This window comes from Saccopteryx leptura, chromosome 2 (assembly GCF_036850995.1).
Source record: "Saccopteryx leptura isolate mSacLep1 chromosome 2, mSacLep1_pri_phased_curated, whole genome shotgun sequence".
NCBI classification, from domain to species: Eukaryota; Metazoa; Chordata; class Mammalia; order Chiroptera; family Emballonuridae; genus Saccopteryx; species Saccopteryx leptura.
The window spans coordinates 96,725,856-96,744,363 of record NC_089504.1 but is presented as its reverse complement, the minus strand read 5'-3'; the positions used below and the strand labels follow the sequence as shown (position 1 = coordinate 96,744,363).

The following is an 18,508-nucleotide window of genomic DNA, read 5'->3' as shown; positions in this document are numbered from 1 at the left end:
CACCAGGGCCAGTGTTCCCAGGGCTGCAGTGGGCACAGTGGTTTTTCCATTTTCAAGGCAAAGAGGGAAGATAAATGAATGAATGAACAAACAGATGGAAGAAAGGATGGAGGGAGGAAGAAAAGCTAGAAGGGTGGATGGATAGGTGGATGTGCAGATGAATGGATGGTTGGTGGATAGATGGGTGGGTGGATCACTGGGTGGGTGGGTAGGTGGATGGATGGATGATTGGATGGATGGGTGGTTGGATGGATGGGTAGGTGGGTGGATGGTGGATGGGTAGAGGATAGATGGATGAGCTGCTGTGTGTGGGCCAGAAGGAGAGAGGGACTTTATGGCTCTTGATTGTCCTGAAACATGAGGTGTCCCCGCTGCTCTCCTATGTCCACCACTGGGTCATGGCTTCCATTTTTCAGGCCCCAAAGAGCGTCCTGAGTGTGCCCAACAAGGAGGTAATCAACACACAGAATGATGTGGAGAGGCTGGAAATCCGAGAGCAAACTAAGAGCAAGTCGGAGGCCAAGTGGAAGTACAAGGTGCGATGTGTGCACATGGGTGTGCATGTGTGTGTGCCTGTGGGTATACCAGTGTGTTTGCACGTGCACGTGGGTAAATGAGTCCGCTTTCAGGGAGGCCTGCGATCATGAGAGAAGTTGAATATGAAGCGCATGTGGGCCTGGTGTTGTGAGCAGAGGTGCACACCTGTGCAACCGTGTCTGAGTGTTCTTATAGGGCACGTGCAAGTGTGTGCCCTGTCCCTAGTCAGCAGTGCTGTGAAGGTCTCGGGGTGTGTGTGATCTTGGAGGGGCCAACTCTCCTGGTGTTGTTATGGGAGCATCCTGGCCTAAGAGGCTGAGCACGTTGTCCTTTGAGTTGACTGACCACATTGTCCTTCAGCTGGCACTGGTTTGAGCTCACACTCCCAGGGCAGGTCCTACAGGTCCGGTGGTCCCATGGTGGCGTGGTCAAAGGGAGGAGGCTCGCTGGTTCTGCGGCCTCTCCCGCTGACATCCTGTGTGGGACTTAAGGACTGTCCTGGGTTTGCTTTTCAGAACAGCAAACCCGACTCTCTACTGAAGATGGAGGAAGAGCAGAAGTTAGAGAAACCTCCTACTTCAGGGAACAAGGACACCAAATTCTCATTTTCCTTCTCCAATAAGAAACTTCTGGGGTATGTGATGCTTGTGACAGGAGGGGTTGGTCTTGCTTGCACCACTGTCTCTCTCTCTCTCTCTCTCTCTCTCTCACACACACACACACACACACACACACACACACACACACACACCCTGTGCCGTCGCACCCCCACACACACACACACTGTGCCGTCGCACCCCCACACACATCACACACACACCATCTCCTAGGGGTCTCCAGGGTGAAGCGCCCCTCCCGAGCTGACATTACCGGGAATACCCCTGGGGCAGCCATGTGGGCAGATCTCCTTCTCTGCCTCCTAAGCCAATAGCTTGTGTGGGTGGGGAGGGGACAGTATGTGTTGACAGGGATGAGAAGAGTGTGATTGGGTGGATATTAGCCGAGTGACTGTCCTCTGCTGGCAACAGAGGATGTAGTGGGGGTCAGGGCCCTGGCCTTGGAGCCCAGAGGCCAGTGTGGAGGGGCTGGAATGAACCCAGTACTCTCAAGTCCCCCTAAAATTATGATTGTGGGTCCTAGTGTGCCTGAGGGAGGTGGGCCGGCTTCCAAGAAGAGATAAAACTGAGCTGAGACATTCAGGTGCCCAGCCTGGGAGGGTGCGTGTGTGTGAGCCAATGTGTCTAGGTTCCAGACTGTGGGACAGGTCTATGTCTGATGACCAGCATGGTGGCCCAGCCCGGTGTGAGGTATATGGGACACAGCCTCACACCAGCCGAGAAGCCTCTCACTGGCTGTGATCCCACAAGTTGCTTGCTGAGTCAGAATTTCAGGTTGGGTGCCCTGAAGCCAGAAGCAGATACATCCCAGTAGGAATGGGGCCGCTTTTCTATGGTGGGCCTGTTTCCTCATCTGTGAAATGGGAGGGGCAGGCCACTTCCAGGTGATGCAGAAATGGGGCAGGCCAGTGTCTGGTGACCAGGCAGAGCCCGTTATCCCCAAGAACTCACAGCAATGTGCTGAGAACCACTCAGTGATCAAGGGACATGAGGCTGGTCTCTGGGGCCCTGTGGCCCTGACTTCATGGCTCTGAGGATGTTCTTGATTATCTTGGGGTCCGGGGGAGCTTTTAAAAGGCATTAACTCTGTGACGCACCATGGTGTAGAGTTTAGAAATGGAGAGGAAGGTAGACATGACACTATAACCACATCACTCCTGTGTGTATGTACATGGGTGTGTGTGTGTGTGTGTACTTGGTGTTAGGTGTTACCTAGCTCATACCCATACCAGCAGGTTCGCAGGTGGTCAGCCTCTGTGGCTGGGAATTGTGGATATCTCTGCCCCAGCCTGCTGTCCCCATGGCTGAGCACGTGCCCAGGCCCAAGCCGTCGGGGAGGCCGTGGCCAGATCCTGTGGGGCAGGCTGAAGGATGCCATGCTGGTCCAGTGGCCAGGTTGGGGCAGTGAGGGGTCCACCCTGAAACAGCCCAGGGAGAGGCTGAGTGAGCACTGGTGAGGTGGGTGGGCCCCCACCTCATGGGCTGCGCACTGTCCTTGCTCGGGTCCATGGCATCTGGGAGGAAGCCATGGGGTGGGGAAGCATGCAGCCTGACTGCTGACCCTCTGAGGCCTGTGGCAGGGTGCTGGGGGCACTTGCCAGGCCACGTGGACCCCATTGACCAGCCCACTTCTATCCCAGCTCCAAGGCCCTCAAGCCACAGCCAAGTCCAGGGGTGTTTGGGGCCTTGCAGAACTTCAAGGAGGACAAGCCCCAGCCTGTTCGGGACGAGTACGAGTATGTGTCGGATGATGGGGAGCTCAAGATCGACGAGTTTCCCATCAGGAGGAAGAAAAACACTCCGAAGAGGGACCTGTCCTGTGAGTTGGGGGGACATGGGGAGGGGTAGACCCGGCCCTGTCGGGCCACCCTGGAGCAGGCAGGTGTCGGGTGTGGCCAGCGGGGCCATCCTCCCAGAGCCACCGCCAACTCCCGTCTGCTCTGTCCTCAGTCTTACTGGACAAGAAGGAGCCGTTGCCCACACCCACTACGAAGCCAAAGCTGGACTCGGCACTGTACAAGGTGAGTGCTGTCTGAGGCCCCGATACCGTGGCCGGTACGCTTTCTGCGTGGGATGCGAAGGGACATCTTTATGCCCCACCCTTTACCTGGAGTGTTTGTGCGAGGGCTGGGCTCCAGAGGGCAGGATGTGAGCCCAGAGCCCTGCCCAGGAGGAACAAAAGCAGGTGTGGGGTGTGGAGGGTATGCAGGTTTGTGTGAACAGGGGGGATTTGGGGGTGCCCAGCCAGACCTGCTGTGAGCATAATGCACTTAGTGTCAAGGGCTGGGCTGCTGGGGCAGTCAGTGAGAGAATCTGTAAGGTATTGTTCAACCAGGATGTGGTGGTTGTCTCCAGACAGACTGGAGGGTCTCTGTGGGAGTCACATCCTTCCTGGGGTGCCATGGGGTGTCCCCTCAGAGCCACCTGTTCACTGGGGCCCTTGGCTGTTGGTGCACCCCCCTGCCCACTCCTCACCTGACCACGCCAGCTCCTTTGTACCCGTGTCCAACACTGAGGCTTTTGTGCAAGGTCCTGGGACCAGGGCTCCTCTGGGAGACAGTACTGGGTGTGATGGCACTCGGTCCCCTGCAGGGTGGGGGCTCTGCCATCCCGGCGGAAGGCTGTAGCACCCACCCCAGCGTGTGCCTGGCCGGCCAGCCCACGGGCTCACTACCAGGCAGGCTCTTAGAACTTTTCAAAACTTCTTTTTCTTGTCAAGGGGAGCAGTAGCCCTGTCCCTCCCCCAGCTCTGTTCTGACTGGCCCTCTATCCTCACAGCCAAGTGACGATTCCTCAGATGAGGGCTCCCTTCGAATCGACACGGACACCAAGCCCACCCGCAACGCCAAAGTGAAGAAGGACAGCGGGGGCTCGGCTGCGGGCATCCTGGACCTGCTGCAGGCCAGCGAGGAAGTGGGCGCACTAGACTACAACCCCAACAGGTAGGCCCGGGCCCAGAGGTGGCCGGGGTGTGTGGGTGCTTCCACGTGGGCTACTCAGATATTTGTGGTGGGGCGGTTTGCACACAGGGGGCTCCACGGGCCCATGTCTCAGAGGCTGAGCAGCCAGAGTAGGACCCCTGCCCAGTCAGGTGGTCGGGGAGGGGAGGTGCGTGTTTGCTGGCCCTCTGGTCCTGCATGTCTGTGGAGGTCCTGATGGAGGACGCAGAGCTCCGAGGATGGGGCCCCTCCCCACCACAGTTCTAGATGCCTGGGCAGGGAGGCGTCTGAGTCTGAGGGGCAGTTGTGGGTAGGGACTGGCAGGGGAAGCTGAGAGGCTGCTGTGCCCGTGGGGCTGCAGGGAGGCAGGGCTGGGCCAGGCACTGGCCTGGTGTCCGGGTTGTTCCAGGCTAGGACGTCCAGCTGTTTCTGTCGTGTCAATTCCTGAACACCATAAAAATAGTGTCAAAGAATTTCCATGGTGTGTGCCCGCATTCAAGTCAAGGGCATTTTATGAGCCTCTCCAGGACCTTAAGACTGCCTTCCCTGCAGAAGTCTGACCCCAAGGAACAGGAGACAGTGGCCTCAGAGCACAGAGACGTGAGAACCTGCAGTCTGAGGGCAGGGTTGGCACCAGTGGGGGCAGGCTGTTCAACTGGGTCAGGAACCCGCTTACACAGGTGTGGGTGATGTTCCATCCTAGAGGCCCTGAGATTCTGGGCGGACAGGCAGGTGCTGCAGGATGAGTGTCCACTTATCTCGGGCTAGGTGGCCGTCTCTGCCCAGGCCCGGGCAGCCCCAGTCCCGTGATACCTGAGAAATGGATTCATCTGGACTTTGCATTGGAGGAAGAGCTGGGGTTTGTTTCTCTCTCAGTCCCAGTTGTGTTTTTAAGCATTTCAGCCAAATATTTTTTTTTTCACATGGAATTTCTATAAGTAAAATGAGGAATTAGGAGGTGTGGAGGTGGAGACTTCCTTTCTAGTACTCAAGATAGCCGCAGATTCCTGCTGCATAGATGGGGAAACTGAGGCTCAGGGACTCGCTCACAGCCACACTGCTAGGAAGCAGCAGGGGAGGACCAGAGCCTCCACCTGCCTGATAACAGATCCTGAGCACGGGGGGCCAGGGATGCTGACCATGCTGGGTGGAGACATCCAGGCCAGAGTGACGTGGCCTGAGGAAGGTGGCACCATGTGGCCTGCCTGGTGCCCTCTCAGTCCCCCAGGTCTGCTCTCCACGTGTCCCCTTCTCCCACTGAGTCCGCGCTTACAGGGTTGAGGTCTCCAGGACTGCGGAAGTCCATGGAGGCCATGCATTGACCCATCTTAGACAAAGGGGCTCTCAGGAGGCAGAACAGGGCTTGATTGGAAAGGGCTCTTGCTAATCAAATAGCTGTATTTTTGTTCATAATTTACTATTGTTTTTGTGCAGTGTTATGTCTTTTCATGGGTGTAGGTACGGGTCCCTTGGTTTGCTTTAAGTGATTTCTGTGGGTGTGAAACCGAAACCCCTTGCTCAGAGATGCCCTGCGTGCCTTTGCCAGGAGGAGAAGCCCGGCCGTGAGCCCCGTTTCTGTAGGGTGCGAGTGCCCAGAGTCATCTCCGTGCCCCTTGGGGGCGCCCTTTTCTGAGGAGAACGGCAGCTAGCCCACACCTCAGTAACTGGTTGACACTCAGACCCCAGAGAGGAGCTCTAGATGTCCTGGGCTCCTGCCGGGTCCAGGGAGAGACCACTGGGATGAGGACAGACAGGCCGGTGCCCAGGACTCGTGGAGCCGGGAGTATGGGTGCCTAGCTCTGGGCTCCTTGCTGACCCAGGCAGGCCCACCCCCAGGAGACATCCCTCTGGCTGATGTGCAGGCATGCTCACACGTCTGCCTTGCACGCCCGTGCTCTGCAGCACGCCTGCTGGGCCGCCCCCTCCCCCTCGTCTGCCACAAGCAGTTCCTCTCCGGAGTCTCCCGTTTGGAGCATCGGTCAGTTTTTGATGGTCCGTTTGCTCTGTTTTAAGTATTCACTATTTTGGGGGGGGGGGGGAACAACAACAGCTGAAGAAAATAGAGGAAAATATGTTAATTTCTGTTTGCTTGGTGTTTACTGCCAGGGGGAAGGAGAGGATTTTGATATGATAATTGGGAGATTAAGGTATTACTTCCCATGTGCGCTGGTTAGATTGTGCTCCTTGATCTGCCCCTGGTGTGGACAGACAGCAGCCCCGGCAGTGTCCCTGGGCCCTGTGGCCCCCTCTTGGGTTGCAGCTGAGTTGGACCCTTGAGGTCCAGCTGGCACAGGCAGGTGGCCAGCGTCTAAGGGACCCTCAAGGGGGGTATCCTGGCTCCCACCTTCCCATCCTTTTTGGAAGCCTGGCGTCTGTGTGGTCTGAGGCTGGGTAAGGTACCTAAATCTTTTGGGCCAAGCCAGACCTTGTCCTCCTTCCACAAGTCTGGTGTAGAGGGCGGAGGGCCAGCTGTGGGGTTGCTAGCTTTCATGCTGGGTCAGGAAACTGTCCCTGCCGAATGCTGCCGAATGCTGCGTGCTCCCAACAGGGTTGTGCTTTGTGCACAGGGCAGGTCATGGTGTTGTGGGGCCAGTGCTGTGGGCGTGGGCACTGGGGCAGACAGAGGACCCGGCTGGGCTCTTTGAAGAAGCAGGGTGGTCTGACACTACTTGATTTTCCCATTGTTTGTGGCTTAGGAACTCAATCCTGTTCAGTTCCAGTAAAACCCCCAAACACTTGGGTCCAGCGTGTCCAGGGTGGGGCTGGGGAAGTGGTACTGGAGGGGGGCTGCCCAGAGAGGAGCCGCCATCGCCTCCTCCAGCCCGGCCCGGAGCCCAGCAGCTCCTCTCGCAGGATGCTTCTGTCCACACTTGCCGAGGTGGCCCCGGGACTTCAGGTGTCTGTCCCTCTGTGGCAGCTCCATCTCTCCACCCCCTTCGGCTTCAGGCTTGGGAACCTCTTGTTTCTGAGCAGGTATTCCTGACCCCTTCCCATTTCAATGGTCTTACTAAATGTGTGTCAAGCACTTGAAAGTGGAGATGGGGACAGAGAGGGGGCAGTGTGAGAGAGGATGGCGCACACCCCTCAGTGAGGCCGTGTGGGTCAGCAGCTTCTGCTGCTGCATCGGGGTCACAGCGGCCCTGAGAGCAGGTTTGTCCCCTGCGGGGGCTCATGGGGTGGACAAGAGGGGGCCTCTACATCAGACATAGAGGGTGGCACTCCTGCTGCCTTCCCCTGAGACTCCTGGATCTGCAGTAGGAGGAGGGATAGTGGGGCTGTGGTCCCCCCAACCGCATGCCAGGGCCCCAGAGAGCAGAGGGACAGTCGCCTCTCTCCCAGGCCCTGACGCAGTGAGAGTTGTGGCTGAGACCATAGGCAGGGTTGGCCATCCTGTCCCGGGTGATGGCCAGAAATGGGCCTGAAGGGAGACACCCCACTAGGCCAGGTCTCCTTATAGGGGGGGGTGAGCAGGGCAAGGTCCTCTACCCTGGCTGCAGGGGTACCCAGAGCCAAGGCCAGTCCAGAATCTCTGGGCAGTGCCTGGGTATTGGCATTTGTAAGCTACCCAGGGATTTTGGCTGTGAGAAGTGTGGGCTGGGGTACGGACAGGCAGAGGGCATGGATCCTATGGGAGTGTCTGCAGTGACGAGCAGGGGCGGGAAGCTGCTGGGGGAACCCAGGATTCAGCCTGGAGAGGCCCACTGTTTGCAGCTCTCTGCACCTGGCTCTGTGGGAAGGTGCCACCTGCCTGCCCCTTCAAAAACCAGGACAGCACATAATAGGGTGTCGGGCAGTGGTGCTGGTTACATTGAGTGTTTCAGAAGCCAGAGCAGATCCTTCTGGAGGGAAGGGAGCCAGGGCAGCCGGGGAAGATAGCAGGAGCTCGAGCATGGGCAGGGGACAAGGACGCAGCCGGGAGAGCGCAGCCAGGACCATCCTCCACGCAGCTGCAACATTTTACACCATCATTTCGGCCTGGGCATTTCAAAGCTGAGGTGTGATGGCTGTGGCTGTCAGGTGGAATAGGGGTGCAGGAGCAGAGCAGGTGGAGTTGCAGATGCAGCTGTAAGTAGGGGTGTAGCTGCAGGCAGATGTGAGTATAGATCCAGGTGCAGGTACAAGTATAGGTGTAGGTGTGGGCTGGGGTAGATGCAGGTACAGGTGGAATGTACATACAAGTGCAGACGGGGTGTAGATGCAGGTGCTGATGTGAGTGTAGGCCTAAGTGTAGATGTGGTTGCAGGTGTGGGTGCCAGTTAGACATGCATGTAGGATCAGGTGTAGGTTTGGGTGAGGGTGTAGTCACAGGTGCCAGTGCGGTCCTGGAGAGAGCGTGAGTGTCGCCTGGGCAGAGCATGGGCTGTGGGAGCCCCATGTCAGGGTGCTGGGTGGAAGGGTGTCCTTGAAGGTGCTGGGGGAGGAGCCCCTGAGTTGGAGCTGAGGGCAGGGGTCCCTGTGGGAGAGCAGCACTGGGGGGATGCTGAGTGCGCAGAGCCAGCAGAAATGGAGGAGGACCAGCAGCTTGGGGCCTTGGTCTGCCAGCTACCTCCCTCTGTCCCTCTTTCTCCCCTTCCTCCCCTTCCTCCCCTCCTCCCCTTCCTCTCCCTGTGTTCCCTGTCTAGGCCACTCTCTGTCCAGACACCGCCAGCCCTTCCTTTGCAGAGGGGTGGGGATAGAGTGTAGGGGAAGGGGTGGCTGGCCCCTTCCACAGGGAAGTCATCAGTCACCATCATCCTCCTTCCCACATCCTCTTCTGATCACTGGACGAGAGGACGTGCGGGTTGTGGGCCGTGGACTCGGACTGGGTCTGAGTGCCTGTCTCTCTGTGCCTCTAGCCAGCCCCCAGCCTCCCCCAGCACGCAGGAAGCCATTCAGGGAATGCTATCCATGGCCAACCTGCAGGCCTCCGACTCCTGCCTGCAGACCGCGTGGGGAGCTGGCCAGGCCAAGGGCAGCTCTCTGGCGGCCCACGGCAGCCGGAAGAACGGAGCCGGCGGCAAGAGCACAGGCAAGCGGCTGCTGAAGAGGGTGGCCAAGAACAGCGTGGACCTGGATGATTATGAGGAGGAGCAGGACCACCTGGATGCCTGCTTCAAGGACTCGGACTACGGTGAGCACCGCTGCAGGGACAGCTCTAGCGGTGGGGCTGGCCCTGTCTTGAGATGGACCACAGACATCACCCTTTAAAAGTGTGCAGCTTGGTGGTGGTTAGTATATTGAGAGGAGGTGTCACTATCACTACAGCCAATTTGAGACGATGTCACTGCCCCTTCCCCTCCTCCCTGCCCTGGCCCCTGGGAACCACTGGTTTACTCTGTGTCCCAGATATCCTGGGACATGTCTAGTTCACAGCAGCCGACGGTGCTTGGTCCTTCACATCTGGCTTCCTTAGTATACCTTCAGGGTTCAGCCACGCTGTGGCCTGTGTCTGCACTTCATTGTCTGGCTAAATATATAATATTATACAGTGTGGACACACCACATTGTTGATGCCTTCGTCCACTCAAGGACACTTGTGGGGCTTCCACCTTCTAGTGACTGGATAGTGCTTCTGTGAAAGTTGGTGTGCAGGGGGTTTGTGTGGCCTGTTTGCAGTCCCTAGGTGCATATGCAGGAGGACTGTTGCTGGGTCAAAGGTTATAGCTTATTTCACCTGCTGAGGACCTGGCCGACTGCCCTCCATGCAGCTGCAACATTTCACTCTAGTAGATGCAATGAACTGCGTCTACCCTGTCTGTCTCCATGTGGATGGAGCAACAGGCTCGGGGGTGGCCCTGTGGACTGCATCTGAGGTGCACGGTGAGGGAGGGGCTGGGCCCTGGGTATTGTCTCCTCCTGGGGACATGGCCCTTCACCCTCCCCCCCCAGCATGACTCCTGTAGGCTCCAGGCTCTAGAATATGAAGAGCTGCTGTCAGCCTTACGGGAGGGGACTTGGAAGCAAGGAGCTGCCTAGGGACATCTCAGTCCCCGCAGGGCACAGCATGCTGACACAGGTCCCTCATTACCCAGAGTGAGGAGCGTGCTGTCTCCATGCTGTAGGGCCTGCCTTCAGCACAGTCCTGATGGGCCAGGGGCCACGTGTCGTACCCCCATCCCCAGACAGCCCTCTGGCAGTGTGGCTGACCCTGCTCTATGGGCGCATTTCTGCCTCACTGTGGGCCTGCCCTGGTTCGACGGAAAGTGGAGTGAACAGCGTTTTCTGGGCTCGGGCTTGGTCCTGTGTGTTCAGGTGCCACAAATCCTGGTGTGTGAGTTTCACAACCTGTAGTATGGGGGGGTGGGAGTGGCACATGCGAGTCACCTGGAGATACTGTGTGAGGCTCCCTCCTTCAGAGGCTCCCTGAGGTTGGTCTGGGGTGTCAGAGCCACCCAGCTCCATGGACACTTGACGTTTTCTGATAGCAGCAGAGAGTGAGACATTGTGAGGAGAGCTGGGCGTCCAGTGGTTGCTGCAGCCAGGCTGGGGTGCGCAAGGCTGTCCAGGTGCCTCCCCCCAGGGCTGGGGGCCTCTTGGCTGGCCAGTTGCTGCCCCTCTCTGAACCTAGAGGGGGCCTGGGCGGGACGATTTCTGGGGCGCCCTGTGCCCGGTGCTCTTCAACCCAAGGATAGCTCTGAGGACGTCAGTGACCAGTTCTGCCAGGGCCTGTGGTGCTCACCCCCTTGGCTGGCCCAGCTCTGAGGACGTCAGTGACCAGTTCTGCCAGGGCCTATGGTGCTCACCCCCTTGGCTGGCCCAGCTCTGAGGACGTCAGTGACCAGTTCTGCCAGGGCCTGTGGTGCTCACCCCCTTGGCTGGCCCAGCTCTGAGGACGTCAGTGACCAGTTCTGCCAGGGCCTGTGGTGCTCACCCCCTTGGCTGGCCCAGCTCTGAGGACGTCAGTGACCAGTTCTGCCAGGGCCTGTGGTGCTCACCCCCTTGGCTGGCCCAGCAGCTCAGCCCTTTCTGCCCTTGCCTCTCTAGTGTACCCCTCTCTGGAATCTGACGAGGACAGCCCGGTTTTCAAGTCCCGGTCCAAGAAGAGGAAAGCCTCAGACGATGCTCCCTATAGCCCAACAGGTAGTGCTGGGACAGGAGGACCCCGTCCACACCTGACAGGGTGGCCACGGGCATGTTGGTTCTGTGCAGCGCTCAGATGGGTGTCACCTGCCTGCTTCCTTCCTGAGACCTGGAGCCCAGGTGCTCCTGGGGGTGTGCTGGTGTGGTGCCCCGAGGTGGGCCAGCCCTCTTCCTAGTTTCTCCTGGGTGAGCAGCCCTGGGAGGGCCGTCTTTGCACCTGGCCCCAGTTGTGGAAGCCAATAGGATGGGGGCCTTGTCCGCTTTCCACTTGACCCCCATCTGCCCTTTCTTGTCTTGCGGAGTGGGATCCCCTACCCTGTTGAGCCTCTCACTGACCCTCCCCAAGTTGTGATGTATCCCTGGGACTTAGGAACAGACTGGGGCAGGTCCGGGGGAGCCCAGGGATGCCCACGGTGGCGGGCAGCCAATTGAGACAGGCTGACCTTCTTTCCCAAAGCGAGGGTTGGCCCGTCGGTGCCGAGGCAGGACAGGCCTGTTCGAGAGGGGACCAGAGTGGCCTCCATCGAGACTGGATTGGCGGCCGCCGCAGCCAAGCTATCCCAGCAGGTGAGGAGGGGACCCCCAGCCCCGTGCAGAACCCACCCAGACTGGGGTTGGCACAGGCTTAGGGGAGTTTAAGTATTGCTGACCCCTGTTCCTCTGGGCCCCTAAATCCCTCAGGCTGGGGAACTGGTGGTCTGGGCCCCTGACCCTGACTGGTATCTTGTTAGTGAGGCCAGGTGTCCTAGCTGCAGGGAGAGCCCTGGCCAGCGGCTCCTCTTGGGGGCCCTCCCCAATCCCTGGTGACCCAGCATTGTCTTCCTGTCCTCCTGGAACTGGCAATGGGCGTTCCATCTTCTGCCCATCTTGTTTGCCACGTCAGCTCCTCCTCGTCCCAGCTCCCTCTGAAGAGAGGGTCTCGGCCTGTCAGGTGCTTGCTGGACCAGGCTCAACCCTATCTGGGTACTGAGGAAGTGAACGGGACCAAAGTGAATATTCTGGAACCAAGAATCCCAGGGCAGCTTAGAGTGGGGTGACTGTGGTGGGGGCTGAGTGCTGGTGCCACATCCTGCTCGGTCCCGCCGCGCTGAGGGCAGCGCGGTCCCACTGCGCTGAGGGCAGCGTGGTCCCTCTGGGGCCCAGCACTACTCTGCGAGGCTCGGGCATTGGCCCAGCCCTCCCTGCTCCCAGAGCACTGGCAGTCCAGCCCCACTGGGGAGGCCTCGTGTGCAGGGACCCGCCTCCCCCGGGTCCAGGGTCGCATTGCTCTGACAGCCCAGCCTCTGAGGCCCACCAGCCCTGCTGGCTAACTGGCTCACATGCTTTGTTCAAAGGAGGAGCAGAAAAGCAGGAAGAAAAAGAGCTCCAAGAGGAAGCTGACACCCAGCACCACCTCGGCCTCGGCCTCAGCCTCGGCCAGCACGGCCTCGGCCAGCACGGCCTCGGCCAGCACCACCTCAGCCTCCACCACCTCGGCCTCCACCACCTCGGCCAGCACCACCTCGGCCTCCACCACCCCGGCCTCTACCAGCACGGCCTCCACCAGTACTGCAAGCAGCCAGGCCTCACAGGAGGGCAGCTCGCCCGAGATACCTCCCGAGGCGCACAGCAGCAGCCTGGCTGACCATGAGTACACCGTGGCCGGCGCCTTCGCTGGGGCCCAGGCAGGCCGCGCCTCACAGCCCATGGCCCCCGGGGTTTTCCTCACACAGAGGCGGCCCTCCGCATCGTCCCCCAACAACACTGCTGCCAAAGGTACCGTACCTGCCAGCCCTAAGCAGCCCAGACCTGCAGACTGTCCCCGTAGATGACCACAGGCTTCCTTGGTGCCGCTGTAGCCGCGTGCAGCTGTGGCTGCACAGTCAGTGTGGGGAAGAAGTGGTCTCTTTCGAGCCTGAGAGCCAGGGTCACACACCAGGGACGTCTAGTTACCCCGGAGTTTGGTCCAGCTCCTCAGACCCCGAGGGCTTCAACCTTGGGGCCCAGCTTGGGGTTGGGGTGTGATCAGTGGTTTGCAGAGGGCTCTCTGGGAGGGGCCCAGGGTGACAGACCCAGGGTCCTCTGTGTGAATTGGGGTGGCACGGCTATTTGCGTCTCTGCTGTCAGCCCCCTGGCCACCTGGCCTGGTGAGTGGTTGGCTCACTCCTTTTTCCTCGAAGGACTCGTTCTCCCAACAGAGCCCTTCACCCTAGCCCTGAGACCCAGGCAGTCATGGACACGACTAGTGTGGCTCCAGGGGGCCCTCCTGCCGGGGTGTGGGGCAGAGGGCCTCACTGCATCATAACAGCGTTGTCCTGGCTTGTCCCACACTGGCCTCAGCGCCCCTCCATCACTGCTCCCTTTCCGTGTAACCCCTGAGCTGGGAGCGGGGCGGGGCGTGCAGAGCCCGCAGGCTCGGGGGTCACAGGCTTGTTTTACAACAGGATGGGGGAGTCAAGGAGGGTCTGCAGACTGCCCCTCCCACACACACACTGCCCCTCTTGCCCTCTCACACATCTATCTGCCTTCTTATGTCCCCTCTTCTACCCCCAGGAAAACGTACAAAAAAGGGCATGGCCACCGCTAAGCAGAGGCTTGGGAAAATTTTGAAAATTCATCGGAATGGAAAACTGCTCCTTTAAAGTTTGGAAAGCCAGGATCCTTCTGCTCCGCTCAGGACCCCTGGAGCCCCGCCACAACATCAGCCCCGGAGGGTGGCCTCTCCCCGGGGAGCGCCTGGCCTCCCCCCGCCACTCCTCCCCACGCAGAGCAAGCGTCTGTTGCTTCCGCAGGCGGAGCTCGCCGATACGGACAGATGTCCTTTCTCCAGTTGCTTAGAGTGACCAGTTCCCGAAACTCGGCCCCGCCAGTGTGAGGACCATTCCAGTTTCAGGACAGCCTCTAGGCACCCCCGAGCGTGGCTGTGATTGCAGGGCCTCTGCAGCTCCGCTGGGAGCACGAGTCCTTCCAGGAAGGAGGTGTGAGCCAGCCACTCACCGGGCCCAGAGTCTGAGCCGGCCACAGGCTGGTAGCCTCCAGAGGCTTAAAAAAAGGCAAGGGACACTAGAGAGGAAGCGGAGGAGAAAGCAGGGTCTTTATGTGCCCCCCCATCTCTTTCCAAGGGATTCTCAGATACGTCCAGAGAGCATTCAGCCTGGCCAGGAGAGGGGCCTCCAGGCTCCCAGGCCAGTGGGTCGTAGGCCAGGTGGCGGGTGTCACCCCTTGAATGCCCAGGGCATTTCTAGGAATGACTGGGGCCGGCAGCAGGGTCAGTGTGTTAGTGGACAGGGGAGCCACCGTGGGGTCCCAAGCCACAATGTGGGGCCCAGGCAAAGCCAAGTGGGGGGCCCTGCGGCTCCCCTGGCTACTCTCCCAGAAGCACTTGTCAGCCAAGGCACCCTGCCTCGGACCTGGCGGGGCGGCCGGCGGCTGGGCGGCCCGAGGATGCGGGGGGCCTGGCACTTCTGTCTTGTCGCCTGTCACTTGGTGTCAAGTGCGTGGGTGGCTCCTGGACCGCGTGTCCACCCATCGACACGGAGGGGCTGGATTTGTTTCTCAGGCAATCCTGTATTTTAATTTTAGATGTATTTCCTGAAGCATATTTTTTCATAGAATGTAGCATGTAAATAGCTTTTTAAATAACTTCTTTTTTATAAGAGTAAAAGTATCTTTAGGAATTTCTTTCTATAGAGTCCTTCATTAACATTTATACAGGTTTTTTGCCGAGTCCGATGAACAGTTGGGTTTCCAATGCTTTTCCTTTTCCTCCTCCTTTTTTTTTTTATTGTTATGGTTAATTTTTTTTTTTTTTTTAGGGACTAAGGTATTGCCTGAAAAACAAGTGATGTCTGTGCAGCCTTATATCTGTCTTTACAGAAGCGAACAGTACACAAAAGATCTATTTCAGACATGTTTGAAGATGCGTCTTCAACTTGAATACCAGCTCTTTCTTTCCTTCTTGTTGATGAAGGGGGTGGGGGACAGTTATTTTACTAGCACCTTGTGAAGTGTTCTGTGTTTTGTGATGCTGTAATTTATTAATGTTTGTAGCTTTTTATATTTGTACATTTCTTATGAGCTTTGTTTATATGCCCATCCCTGGGTGTTCTGTCCACACGGAGAGGCAGCTTCGCGCAGGCTGGGCCCCGGCCCTGGCTGCTGATGGAGACGCGGCCGCCAGGCCTGGCCGTGGCCGGGTGACGCTCATGGACCCAAGTATTCCAGCCCCGCGTTTTGAAGGTTTCCTTGCCTGTCACTGTTGAACATTTATATAGTCTAACCCAGCCATCAAACTGTTCTCTCTCGCTCTCTTATTTTTTTTAAATTTTATTATTATTTTGGCAACATGTACATTTCTAACAAAGTTTATCGTGGCTATTAAAGTGTTTATTTCCCAATTCATATTACTCTTGTATTGAGTCCATGAGGTCTAAGGCAACTTAAAGTTTTAAAAGAGTAAAAATATTTCAGGTTTTGTACAGAACCATGTCTGTGTTCTCTCTGCCTCATCTGCCGCCGTCCACCCTGGCAGGGTGGGGGGTGGGTCCTCAGCAGGGTGGGGGACGCTGTGGTCTAGGGTCAGTTCTCGTGCACCCCGAGGACGGGTGTGGGTGTGGGCAGTCAGGCCAGCCGCCCGCGTTTTCCTCAGAAATCCCTGATTGCCTACAGGGCACATGCACTGCCTGGTACCCCAAGCCAGCCTGCAGGAATGGGCAGAAGGGACCTTGGGGGCAGGCGACCTTGAGACCCCAGCTTGACTAGCCCAGCCCCAAGCATGCTTGAAAGCTTTAAAACAATGAAGATTAGAGACCCACTGGTTATAGACTCTATGATCTTCACACAATAGCAGGGTGGTTAACTCTTTCACTGACTAGCAGGGAATTTCTGGCAGACTGGCACTGGTCCGTGTACCAGCTATTGAAAAACACTTCTTATGGCTCACAGGTGGGCAATTTAGCCGAGTCCAGTGAACACAGAGCCAACACCCAGAGGCACTCAGGAACAGATACAGGATTTCAGTCTAAATCTGATGTTATTCATAGCAAATAAAAGCAGAATTCACCACTCTCCCCCCGCAAACCCTCACAGACACACAGTGCAGGCACAGTGAGGATCAAGGATTAGGGGGCCAAAGAAAGACCAGCTGGCTGGAGGGGCCGCTACAGAGCGCACTGGGGCTGCCTGGCTGCTGGCGCCGCGGGCATGTCTGGGTGCTGGGCCATGCGTTCTCCCCAGGCGCCCACTGCTTGAGTCCATTCCACTGGACCCTGCGGGAGGCGTGGCCCCTTCACATCCCCAGGCTGGGCACCCAATCTGTCTGGGCCGCCTTCCTGTCCCTACTCAGATCCAGCCAGATTCTACCTCATGGCTCCCCACACCTTCACCTCACAGGCCTTAGGGGACCATGTTTGCCCTTGGCCGCTCTCTGCAGCCCCTCCAGGCCTGGTTCTGGGCCCACTACCATGCCCAGGCCTCCAGGTCCGGGAGGCTCGGCGGTCTGACTGCTCCTTAGACCCTTAGCTCTTGGACTGGACTTCCAGAAGGCTATCAGGAAGCTGGAAGCCTGGACCCAGGGAAGGGCGCCCAGAGGCTGCCTGGTTCAGGCCTCGTCCTGGTCTGCACTCATGCAATCCTGGTGCTGTGTGGCCTGGCCGTGCCTTGGGACCTCACTCTGAACCCATATGCAAGGTGTTCGGGCGTGTCTGTGCAAAGACCTGAGACTCATGTCTCTGAATGTACCTGTGGCAGGGGCAGCAGTTCAGGGCTGAGCCCATGCCAGTGAACTGGGAGGGGAGGGGCTGAGTGAGTTCCCAGCATGGCCCACAGGCCCAGCTCATCATGGGACATGTGAATATAATGAGCTTCAATTCCTTCCCCCCTGATAGTGGTCCCACTCCAAGGGCAGGCTGGGGCTAGGTCTGAGGGGCCCGGCAAGCCCATCCACCAAACACCCCCAGGAGAGTTCAGGTCAAGCTATTCCTTCATCTGGGCCTTCATTACTGGCTTCCATGAGTGGAGGCTCCTCCTCTGGGGCCCTCTTGAGGCACCTGGGACCCATAATGTGCACAGACCACTCTCCGGGTTTCAAGGACCAAACCCAGAGCTGTGTCCCTAGCATGGCGGATCCATGGCACACTGACAGCCACAGGACAAGAGTCCCTGAGGGCTCAGAACCATGACACTTTCTCTCCATGTCCCCCTCACCAGCCTGGCTCTCAGGTGTCCTGATGCAGTGCTCGTGATCCTCATGGTGGAGGACATTGGGTTGCTGCAGCATCCCTTGTCGATCATCATTTTGCAGCCCCCCCCCCCTACCTCTGCAGCAGGTACCATCCTGTTGAGGTTACCCAAGGGCCTCAGGATGCCAGTGGGTGGGATCCTGGAGTTACCGCTGCAAGAAGAGCCGCCCATCCAGCAGCTCTTTGCAGGAAAAATACAGACTTGCGTGTCAAACCTCAGAGACGTGCAGGCTTTGACGGGGGTCCATGCGGTACCGCATCCTATGCACTGAACGTTACATAAATAAATGGGCTTCACTCAGCTTTCCAAAGTTCATTTGGAATCCAGAGTCCATTTTCTGAGCACTTGCTGTGTGTTGGGCCATTGAAAATCTTCCAGAGCCTTCATCAAAGCTGACAACAAGCCCACTTTACCGAGGACACCAAGCTGAGCAGAGGGCCTGCTGCCCCATGCCTCACAGTGAGCCCACACTCTGTCAGCTCTGGGACCCCCACCCTTGCCTGCTCCCTTGCACAGAAGGACATGTGTACCCTCTCACAACCCCAGGTAGAAGGGGAATCTGAGAGGTCCCAGGAGCCATCCATGGGAGATGAGTGTCTTCAGCAATGTGAGCAAAGGCCCTGAGGCCGATGGTCAGCCTCAGGGTGCTCAGATGGTATGAGGTGAGGCTGGGGCCAGCTCAGTGAGGACTGAGGGCGTCCACACAGGGGGGATGTGGCAGGCCCTGAGGAGGCCCTGCAGGCTAGTGAGCAGGGGCAGTGTTTCTCTTGAGGAACAGTCTACTAGGGGAGGCCCTCCTCTGGGGGCCCCCACTTCCCTTGCCCTGTGCTTCTCATGGTCTCTGCATGGGTGGACAGCTCAGGCTTGTGAGCAGCCGGGTCTGTTTCGCAGGGCCCACCTCTGGACAGAGCCAGTTCCCAAACCTGTAGGAAAGGGTCTTGCGGGCCCTTGGGGCAATACTGAGAGCTACCAGTAGGGGGCAGGGGAGGGCCAGGAACGAGCTGTCCTTCTGTGGCAGCAGCCAGAGCTCATTCAGTGCCTGGTGTTGGGCAGGCTGAAGGGGGGTGGGGGGCAGTGGAGCTGAGAAATAAAGTTATCGGAAGCTGCGAGTGCTGACAAGAAGATGATAATAATCAG

The 18,508-nt window shown here is 58.2% G+C and overlaps 1 protein-coding gene across 1 annotated transcript in view; it reads left to right on the top strand.

Moving 5' to 3' along the window:
* PHF2 (PHD finger protein 2) overlaps positions 1 to 14,982 on the top strand; it is a 92,407-nt gene extending 77,425 nt beyond the window's left edge. Inside the window, exons 13-22 of the mRNA XM_066368349.1 lie at positions 417 to 536; positions 1,053 to 1,171; positions 2,795 to 2,973; positions 3,105 to 3,175; positions 3,933 to 4,096; positions 8,929 to 9,203; positions 11,057 to 11,152; positions 11,610 to 11,719; positions 12,487 to 12,907; positions 13,685 to 14,982. Of these exons, the coding sequence (XP_066224446.1) occupies positions 417 to 536; positions 1,053 to 1,171; positions 2,795 to 2,973; positions 3,105 to 3,175; positions 3,933 to 4,096; positions 8,929 to 9,203; positions 11,057 to 11,152; positions 11,610 to 11,719; positions 12,487 to 12,907; positions 13,685 to 13,773 (1,644 nt within the window). The 3' untranslated portion in view covers positions 13,774 to 14,982. The remainder of the gene's footprint in view (positions 1 to 416; positions 537 to 1,052; positions 1,172 to 2,794; positions 2,974 to 3,104; positions 3,176 to 3,932; positions 4,097 to 8,928; positions 9,204 to 11,056; positions 11,153 to 11,609; positions 11,720 to 12,486; positions 12,908 to 13,684) is intronic.
* The last annotated feature ends 3,526 nt before the right edge of the window (positions 14,983 to 18,508 follow it).